Genomic DNA, 10,977 nt, shown 5'->3' on the forward strand with positions numbered 1-10,977 from the left:
TAAGGACAACGAACGATGAGAAGAGAGAATCCTCGTCAAGCAGAACAACATACCCAATCTTTTTTGTTAGAAGGAGCTACAATGGGTGCGGCCAGTGACTACTGGTTATAGCAGAAGGAGATCGACGTCGCACATCTGCATGTGTTACTTAACTATGACCAAGTTTCACCCTACCTCATATGAGTTTTATAAGTCTTTGAAAAAATTTCAATCAGTAACATACTAGCTTCGTAATCTAATTAAAACTTCGTTGATATATTCTATCATACAAGTTATTCCGAGAGGCAGATTCGAAGATATCATTGACCAATTTTTCACATTGGTTCCGAGAATACAGCGTACAGCTAACTAACACAACAGATTCGGAATTAGTTATACTTAGTTAGGGCTCATTGAATAAGGCAGTTAGCTACCCGATCTACAATGTTAACTGATGAGCGGATATTCTATACGCTTTTTGGCATCATTTTCATATTGTTTTAGTTATGTTTTGTTTAAGTTTTATTATGTTTTCATAATTTTTAGTGAAAAAATCACATTTTTGGATTCTAATTTGAGTTTTTGTGTTTTATGATAATTTTAGGTAAATTCTGACTGAAATTGAGGAGTTTTAAAAAAAGTCTGATTCAGAGACAGAGAAAGGACTGCAGATGTTGTCAGATTCTGACCTCTATACACTCGAAGGAGCATTTCTGGAGCTAAAGAAGTCCAAATGGCGAGCTCTCAATGGAATTGGAAAGCTAACATCCAGGGCTTTTCAGCAATATATAATGGTCCATACTTATCTCTGGAGTCAAAGGTCCAAAACTGGCGTTCAACGCCAGCTACCAACCCCATTCCTGGCGTTGGACGCCCAAAAGGGAGCAGTTGGCGTCCAACAGGGAAGCAAAGTGGGCGTCCAACGCCCAAAAGGGAGTACCAACTCGTGGAGTCACCCCAAACTCAGCCAAAACACTTACCAAGTGGGCCCAGGAAGCGGATTTTCGCACTATCAACCTAGTCTATCTTATTTTCTGTAATCCTTTGTCATGAGATTAGTATTTAAGGAGGAGATCACCCATGTTTAGGATCCTCTTCCTCCTCCATTCGAACATTACACTATTTTCTGTAAAAAGCATGAGCAACTAAACCTCCTAAGTTAGGGTTAGGAGCTCTGCTGATTCTCATGGATTAATAATATTACGGTTCTATTTCAATATGCATTTAATTCCATTCTCTTGTGCATTTTCGTTCTTTATATCATGAATTGAGGATGACCCATGATGATCATCCTTGTTCTACATGGGTTCCGTGTGAATCCTGCCCAGATAGCATTGAATCACAAGCTAGAGAATGCACTGCGGATTTCAAGAGCGTGCTTGGGCGACTTTAGATATGTGACATATAATCCCGTTGACCGTGGGTTACTGAGGTTTCTGTGGCGTCAAGGCTAGAGCATGAGAAGTAGCATTTCCTGATCCGGAAGATCCGACCTTGTCTGTGGCATTTTGAGTAGGATCGCGAAGGGGAGTGGATTGCTTAGGTCTTCACCTTCTACTATGGTGGGAAGCCATAAGTTAATTTGATGAGGATGCTACATGAGTTGGTCGGATATGGTGGACTGCTATGGTTTAGAAGAGACTAACTTGATGAGGATGCTACATGAGTTAGTCAGTTACGGCTGCCATTGAATGAGTCGTTTGTTGTTGAAGTAGACAGTAAGAAAGGTTAATTCGGAAAGAATACGCATCTCCGAAGCCTTAACTAATTATCCATCATTGCTTTTACAGTAATCTTGTATCTCGTTCTTATTATTTCATTTATGCTTTTAAACAAACAACCATCTTTTCTAATCGCCTGACTAAGATTTACAAGATAGTCATTGCTTGCTCAATCCGACAATCTCCATGGGATCGACCCTCACTCACCTGAGGTATTACTTGGATAACCCGGTGCACTTGCCGGTTAAGTTGTGCGGAGTTCAATTTTGCGCACCAAATTTTTGGCGCCGTTGCTGGGGATTGTTCTGAGATTGACAAACTACCGGACTATCTTGTTGCTTAGATTAGGTACTTTTTAAGGTTTATTTGCTCTTTTGTTTGTGTCTTTTGTTTTCGTTCTTCAAAAATTTTTCAAAACTCTTTCTTTTCTTTAGTAATCTTTTTCTTTGTTTGAGTCTTGTGTCAGTTTTTAAGTTTGGTGTCCATTTTTGTGTTCTTTCTTGTGTTCGAATTGTTCTTGGTGATTTTCTTTGTTTGATTCTAAAATTTTAAGTTTGGTGTCTCTTAGTTGTTTTTTCTTTAATTTTCGAAAATTAGTGTCTTTTGATTTTAAAATTTTAAGTTTGGTGTCTCTTAGTTGTTTTTCTTTTTCCTTAAATTTCGAAAATCCAAAAAAAAAAATTCTTTTACCTTTAATCAAAATTTCGAAAATCTTAACTATCTTTTCTTATCTTGATTTAAAAACTTTAAGTTTAGTGTTTTCTTGTTAGTAAAGTTTAAATTTTGAATTTCAATTCTTATCTTTTCATATCTTTTTTAAATTTTTTCTTTTATCTTTATTTAAATTTCAAAAATCTTATCTTATGTTACATTGAATTCAAATTTTAAAAATTCAATTTCAAAATTTAAAATTTAATTTTTAAAATCAAATCTTTTTCAAAAATCAAATTTCAAATCTTATCCTTTTCAAATCTTTTTCAAATCCTTATCATATCTTCTTACTTTAAGTCCTTCTTATCTTATCTTCTTTTTAAATTTAAAACTTTTAAATTCCAAATCTCTACTTTCTTTTAAAATTAAAAATTCAAAATCAAATCTTTTATTTTCAATTCTTGTTTATTAGTTAGTTACTTGTTTTATTTTATTCTCTTTCTATTTCCTTTCTCTTTCTTCTTTTTCAAAATTTCCTAACTACTTTTTCTTTCTTCTTTTTCGAAAACTTCATCTTTCTTTTCCTTTCTATTTTCGAAAATATCTCCCCCTCCATCTCTATTAATTTTTGAAAACTCCTTTAACCTAAAAGATATCTTTCTTTTCTTTTCTTCTCTTCTGACTCTCTCAAAGGACCTCTATACTCTGACATAGAGAATCTTTATCTTCTTTTCTTCTTGCATTCTTCCTTCTTGTTTATGAGTAGGAACAAAGATAAAGAACCTCTCTTTGATCCTAACCCTGAACCTGAGAGAACTCTAAGGAGGCATTTACAATGCAACAAGTAAGAGCACAGCACTCCGAAACCTCACAGAGCTTTTTAAACAAGAATCTGAAATTACAAACATGGCAGCCAATCCTAATGGTGGAGGAGACACAAGGAAGGTTCTAGGTGACTATACTGCACCCACTTCTAACTTCTATGGAAGAAGCATCTCTATACCTGCCATTGGTGCAAATAACTTTGAGCTGAAGCCTCAACTGCTCACTTTAGTTCAACAAAACTGCCAATTTCATGGACTTTCGCAGGAAGATCCCAATATATTCATCTCTGATTTCTGGCAGATCTTTAATACTGTTAAGACTAATGGAGTGGATCTTGAGATCTACAAGCTTATGCTTTTTTCCTTTGCTATAAGGGACAGGGCTAGGTTATGGCTGGATTCTCAGTCTAAGAAAAGCCTAGACTCTTGGGAAAAGGTGGTCAATGCATTCTTGACCAAATTCTTTCCACGTCAGAAGCTGAGCAAACTCAGGGTGAAAGTTCAGTCTTTCAGACAGAAAGAGGGTGAATCCCTCTATGAAGCCTGGGAGAGGTACAAGTAATTAATCAGAAGGTGCTCTCCTAACATGATTTCAGACTGGACCATGTTAGATATCTTTAAAATAAGTCAAGACACACAAACCATTAACAAACGGATCAATAAAAGTATGAAATTAAGTTAGTAAGACTTCAAACATAATGCCAAATCTAAGCAATAAAGCAAGCAGCTAAGTGAATGTACCAAGACGGCAAGACTCCAGGAGGTAGTAGCCAACAACAGTGCGACACTACTCAGCAGGCAGTAGGGACAAATAGACTCAAGAGGGTGGAGAATGAAGAGGTGCGAGACGTTGGCAGCAGTAGTGCTAGCAAGAGTGGCGGTAGTAACTCTAGAGCAGAGAAAGAAAATTGAGAAAATGGAAGAAGGATGGGTCAAAATTAATATTGTAATAGGGACAACTAGCCTTTATTATTTAGAACTACTAAGGGTGTGTTTAGTTTGTATTTTAATTTTCAGTATTTTTTATTCTTTGGATTTTGTAAAGGAAAAAGTGAAAATAATAAAAACAATAAAATTCTGTTTTCTGTTTTCACCTTCTGCTTTTACTTTTTCCTTCACACAAAATTTAGAAAACAAAAAATAGAAACGCACACCATACGTACCCTAAGTAACTTTGCGAGCACTTGCCCCACTACTTAAAGAGAAAATTTGTCTCTCCAAACAACTCTCATGGTCAAATTAATCTCTGAAATATCACCCGTTCTCCAAATTAATTTCTATAAGATTTTTTTAATCAAATTTTTCTTTTAAAGAAATTAAATTAGTCTTGTTAGTCCTTCCGTCACTTTGTTTGTTGATGATGTCAAAATTTGCTAATGTGATACGTTAAGTGGCACCCCAACATACACCTAGAAGTCTTAATTGACTATTAACATGATTAATTTATGAAATTAGATAAAATTAATCCTAAATTGAGAGATTCCAATGCTTCAAGTTTTTTCCACCATTAGGTTTTGATTTGATATAATTTCATAAACTTATTATGTTAATAGTCAATAAAGATTTCTAGGTGTGTGTTGGAACGTCACTTAATGTGTCACATTAGTAAATTTTGACACCATCAACAAACAAAATGAAAAGACTAACATAATTAATTTAAAATTTTTTAAGAACGAATTTGATTAAAAAAATTTTTGAAGACCAATTTAAAAAACAAATGATCTTTTAAAGGCTAATTTCATCGTTTACTCAAAAAAAAAAAAAAATCGCTTCTAAATCTTTGCAAACGGAGCCTTAATATACTATACTAGCTAGATAATAATCAACAATTCATTTACGGTCTTCATTCAATTACATGCCCATTTCTTACAAGATAGTTTAATGAAATTGAAAATTGAATCATTTGGCTTATACGAGTCACAAATTAAATTTGGCACCTCACATTTTTTGTTTAAGTTGACCAAGTTGAAATAAGTATTTGTAGCGACTTTATCATCTTGTGGAAGAAATTAGACACAAGCCATAGGATTGAGCATGAAGAGATGGATTATTGCTCCTATTTTGTGTGGTAGTAAACTCTCCTCATTATTGGTGGATCAGGAAATGGCTCATATTCCAGCCAAAGAATATCTGTCTCATAAGGGTAACATATTATATCTTGGAGGCAACATATGTCTGCCACGTGGCTTAAAAACTAATCTTCACTGTGTGGATGTTAAGGATTCTACAACCAATCTTGAAAAATATTCTTTTATATTCTTTTCTCTAAACTCAACTTAGCCACTATAATAAGTCTTTATAGTGTTCATTATTTTCTCTGTAGCAAGTGCAATTACTCTTTGCTGCTACAAGAACTATAACACAGCCATGGCTGCTTCAGTTTCAACCATAGGAGCTGTCAAAGGAACTCCAGTATGATATTTTTATCTTACTTTGTTACTTTCAATTAATTCTATTCACTCAATTTATCACTTCTAGTTTTAAACTATGTATAAGATTAAGATAGTAATTGGGTTGGATGCAGTGTGAATTAGTAATCAGTTATATTATAGATACCAAATTAGAAAAATAATGATCAAGCGGACTATGGATACATACATATCATTAATTTGTGAGTTATCAATATATCTAGATGCCATTCATGATTTCTTGTATAGTTAAAAAAACTTGATTAGAGTTTTGAATATAGTAGTAACTCTTAATGTAATTTCACATTGCAGGTGAGTTTGAATGGTTCTGGAGCTGTGGCTTCATCAGTTCCCAGTTCATCAGCTTTCTTTGGAAGCAGCTTGAAGAAGGTTACATCAAGAATCCCCAGCAACAGCAAGGTTTCCTCTGGAAGCTTCAAGATTGTGGCGGCTGTCGATGAGGACAAGGACAAGCAGACAGATCAGGACAGATGGAGAGGGTTGGCCTATGATATTTCAGATGACCAGCAAGACATCACAAGAGGGAAGGGTATGGTTGATCCTCTCTTCCAAGCTCCAATGGATACTGGCACTCACTATGCAGTCATGAGCTCCTATGAATACCTCAGTACCGGGCTCAAAACGTGAGTCAAAGATCAATAAATTTTATGGCACATTCAGATAATGAATAATGTTATCTGAACATAATCAATGACACGATGTGCTAACATGTTAGAGGTTATGTACAAATAACATTACTCTTTTTTCTTCGAACCTAAAGAATGACGATGGAGTGGAGTTTGATTTTAGGTACATGGACAACACGAAGGACGGATTTTACATTGCTCCTGCTTTTATGGACAAGCTTGTTGTCCATATCAGCAAGAACTTCATGACTCTGCCCAATATCAAGGCATGTTAACTTTTATTAACTTATTGTTGGTTAAAATATGTTAGTTCTTTTAGTTGATATATATACTTCTTCATGATTTAAACAGGTTCCTCTCATTCTTGGTATCTGGGGAGGCAAAGGTCAGGGAAAATCTTTCCAATGTGAGCTTGTGTTTGCCAAGATGGGAATCAAGTGAGTTAGTTATTACTACATCATCAGCATCACAGTCACAAATATAAAATATATATTAAAATATAAAATATATAATAAAAATAAGTTAAACAATATATGTATTTATAGATAATTGGTGTAATATACTAGTGTAATATACTACTTACATGTTGAGTATATGGTGCATATGTTGTGAATGACATGACAGCCCGATCATGATGAGTGCCGGAGAACTTGAAAGCGGAAACGCCGGAGAGCCAGCAAAGCTGATAAGGCAACGGTACCGCGAAGCAGCGGACATAATCAAGAAAGGAAAGATGTGCTGCCTCTTCATCAACGATCTAGACGCAGGAGCAGGTCGTATGGGTGGAACTACGCAGTACACGGTGAACAACCAGATGGTGAACGCCACCCTGATGAACATCGCCGATAACCCCACGAATGTTCAGCTCCCAGGGATGTACAACAAAGAAGAGAATCCTCGAGTTCCCATCGTGGTCACCGGTAACGATTTCTCCACCCTCTATGCTCCCTTGATTCGTGACGGCCGTATGGAGAAGTTCTACTGGGCGCCAACGAGAGAGGACAGGATTGGTGTCTGCACCGGAATCTTCCGTACCGACAATGTTCCTCCTGAGGACATTGTTAAACTTGTGGACACTTTCCCCGGCCAATCTATTGGTAACTTGATCTTCTTCCCTAAACTTAATGTTGAAATTTCGAGGCAATAGTGGTGAGTTAATGTTGGGAATGCAGATTTCTTTGGAGCACTGAGGGCTAGAGTGTACGATGACGAAGTGAGGAAGTGGGTATCTGGTGTTGGAGTTGATGGAGTTGGGAAGAAGCTAGTGAACTCAAAGGAAGGACCACCAACGTTCGAGCAACCAAAGATGACATTGGCAAAGTTGTTGGAGTACGGCAACATGCTTGTCCAAGAGCAAGAGAATGTCAAGAGAGTCCAATTGGCTGACAAGTATTTGAACGAGGCTGCTCTTGGCGATGCCAACCAAGATGCTATTAAGAGTGGCTCTTTCTACGGTTAGTACCCAAAATCTTCTCTTAATAATGTGCTTGTCACATAAAATAATTTAATAAAAAAAAAATGTATGCAGGGAAAGCAGCGCAACAAATTGGTGTTCCTGTCCCCGAAGGATGCACTGATCCAAATGCTTCAAACTTCGACCCAACCGCTAGAAGTGATGATGGAACCTGCCTATACACATTCTAAGTTTACGAATCGGAGAGAAATGCAAAGATTTGGATAATCAAATAACTTTGTTGTTATATTGTTAATCTACTGCATGGATCATTATCCTCTAATAATAATAATAGTTTTGGGTTATTATTGTGCATCATGCATATCAAATCAAATTCCTCCGATCCCTCTCTCTATCTCTATCTATATAAAATTTCCGAGCTAAAATTCATATACAGGAATTAAGAACAAGTATTTCTTTATCTACTAATGGCCTTCTTGGAGTCACGAATTGCAAGCTGCGAAGTGCAAATTCCCTTGGTTTAATTTTTTGGAAAATAGACTCAGAAGACATACGGCTCAAAAGTCTTGTTCATACTATACGTAGACAGAGACATGACTACATGAGGACCAAGTACAAAATAGAAAAATACACAAAATAAGTATTCCTAGCAGCAACATGTCAGATCTCCTCTTCCTTTGTTTTTCTTTTTTTGTTCAAGAACAAATCTCTTCTCTGACTGATGTGAGAGAGGCTGAAGCTAATGCTTGTTTTTTGAGCTTGGGTTTGGCCCTACAGAGTAGTTTTCTGGACATTTAGATCGAGGCAGACAATATTAAAGACACATATGGTATCAATAATTATCTTGAACTGAAATGTAGTCCAACTAGATAATATAGATCTTTCAAGACCAAAAAAAAAAAGATAATATGGGTCTTTTATAAATTAGTACTACTACATGTCCAAAAAATAAATAAATAAATAAATTAGTAGTACTAATATTTACCTTTAAAAAAATATATATACATTAATATCTGGGTAAAAAACCATTATAAGTCAATGCCATCTAGAATTGACGTATATAAGCCAAACTGAAAATCGTTTCAGTAATACGCCAGATGCTATATTTATATAATTCGAACCAGTATGGTTCGAACTGCATATGATAGTAATTCGAACCTGGGCAGTTCGAATTACCAGTTGATTGTTCTTCATAAATCGAACCAGGTTGGTTCGAACTAAGAATGCACCTAATTCGAACAAGGTTAGTTCGAACGCATTTTCAAGTAATTCAAATTTGACTATTAAAATATTAATAATTTATTAAAAAAATTTTATTAAAAAATTTATTAAAAAAATTAATAATTAAAAAATTAAAAAAATATAATTTATTTCATACATTAAAAAAAAGCTAACAAAATATTTAATTACGAGACTTCTTTAAAATATTTGTGATCTATCAAAAAATATTTAGGCAAGCGACCACCATAACATATTATAACACAATTACTTCTATAAATATTACTGCTCTGTGTATACTTGCTTTTGGCTATTTCTGATAACTTATCAATCACAGAGAGCATATATGAGGGAAGTAACATTCTAAAATTGGGGGAAAGTACATCAAATCCAGATTCAAGATTCATCAAAATGAAGTAATCGTATTTTATTTATTTATATCTATTATGATTTTTTTTATTTTAAAAATTTTTACCAAACAAAATTTTTATTTTTTGTGCTTATTAAAAATTATTTATTTTTTATTTAATTTACTAAACATAAGTGTTATAATTTTTAAAAATATATTTTTTAAAATTTAAATTTGATAAGTTATTTTCGACAATAAAAATTTTAACAAATTGGTAATTAAAAAGTCCTAATAATATTTTACTAGAATTTCTATACAAGCATGAAATAATTATTGTGTTAGAATTCAGGAGAGGAGGTTAAAAAAGTAATATTATATATGAAGTTGTGTGTTACATGATACGAGAGTTAAACTATATATAGAAATATTAAAAACTAATCTCATAAATATTTATCTATTAATTACTAACCACTACTAACTCTCAACTAGTTATTATTACTCTAATATCACCCCTTAAACTCAAATGGCAACTTAAGTTTGAAACTTATTTAAAACAATGTAATAAGAAAAACAACAAAATTTGATAGAACGAATGCAGACGAAATTGTCAGAACAGAGCACAGATGGAATTGACGAAACAAAAACACAGATGAAACTACCAAAAAAGCGCAAATGAAACAGCTAGAGAAAGTACAGACGAAATTATCGGAACTAAGGTAGCACAGACGAAACTGCTGGAAAATTGGCGTACTGCCAAAAAATTGCCGAACAAATGGCAAACTGCTGAATAAGTGGCAAACTAATGAAAAGGTGGCAAATTGTCAGAAAGATAACAAACTATCAGAAAATGGCAAAAAAAGACATCTAATTTTTCCATAAAAATATGTAAATGTCCCACAAAGATGAAAAATAATAAGATTGGAGCAAAAATTGTAAAAACGGATGATAAAATCGAAAAAAGGACACTAAAATAGTTAAAGAGGGGTCCCCAAGATTGGCACATCACCAATCACGTCAGTAGACATGTCACTTACCACGTCTGTAGCCTACTGACACGTGATAGCACGTGAGTGGTTAATGAAGCTGTATCAGCGACGGAGTAAGTCCAAGTTAACGCATGTTTAACATTGATGCGAGTCTAGTCGAGGCGCTGGTCAAAAGCGGGTTGGAATAATGGGTGAAAAATGTTGAATGTTGATCTGTCATCGGTTAGGTAAAGAAACATCAAAATAAAGACAAAAAAAAAAGGAGAGAAAAAATACATGAAAAAGAAGAATACTTGAAAAGGAAAGCACGGTGATTTCATCGAAAATAAAATTTATTATTTTCAAGAAAAATACCATAACTTTAATACCATGCTAGAACTCAATAGAGGAGATTAAAAAAATACTATTATACATGAAGTTATATGTTACATGATACAAAAACTAAACTAAATATAGAAATAGATTTTTTTTACTTAAATAAATTAAAGAATAGCTAACTTTACATGAATTCCTAAATGAATTTTCAACACACAAATCTCCTCTTCCTATATTTATATAAATTGTCTTCGGATATTGTACTTTATGTTAATTCATTAACCATGGTTAAGACGATTTATGCTTAGAATTTCTTTCAAAAAATGAGCACAAAGAGATGGAACTATTTAATGAAATCATCTAATTCTTTGTCTGCTTTCTAAAAACATGTTTCAGAACTAAACATATTTACCAAATATAAATTGAAATATTTATGTTTTTCAAAAAAACAAACACCTTTGTCAA

At 34.0% G+C, this 10,977-nt stretch overlaps 1 protein-coding gene across 1 annotated transcript; it reads left to right on the forward strand.

Moving 5' to 3' along the window:
* On the forward strand, positions 5,384-8,005 carry LOC107609124 (ribulose bisphosphate carboxylase/oxygenase activase, chloroplastic). Its single transcript, XM_016310968.2, has 7 exons — positions 5,384-5,587; positions 5,896-6,227; positions 6,394-6,496; positions 6,582-6,667; positions 6,855-7,327; positions 7,403-7,684; positions 7,759-8,005. The coding sequence occupies exons 1-7, from the start codon at positions 5,543-5,545 to the stop codon at positions 7,872-7,874; spliced, it is 1,437 nt and encodes a 478-aa protein (XP_016166454.1). The 5' UTR covers positions 5,384-5,542; the 3' UTR covers positions 7,875-8,005.

Source organism: Arachis ipaensis, chromosome B07, assembly GCF_000816755.2.
Source record: "Arachis ipaensis cultivar K30076 chromosome B07, Araip1.1, whole genome shotgun sequence".
Classification (NCBI taxonomy): domain Eukaryota; kingdom Viridiplantae; phylum Streptophyta; class Magnoliopsida; order Fabales; family Fabaceae; genus Arachis; species Arachis ipaensis.

Bases quoted from the DNA above. Each gene is read 5' to 3' on its own strand.
- LOC107609124 (XM_016310968.2), top strand. From the start codon at position 5,543: ATGGCTGCTTCAGTTTCAACCATAGGAGCTGTCAAAGGAACTCCA. The intron at 6,668-6,854 runs GTGAGTTAGTTA...ATGACATGACAG, and splicing joins TTTGCCAAGATGGGAATCAA to CCCGATCATGATGAGTGCCG. The intron at 7,328-7,402 runs GTAACTTGATCT...TTGGGAATGCAG, and splicing joins TTTCCCCGGCCAATCTATTG to ATTTCTTTGGAGCACTGAGG.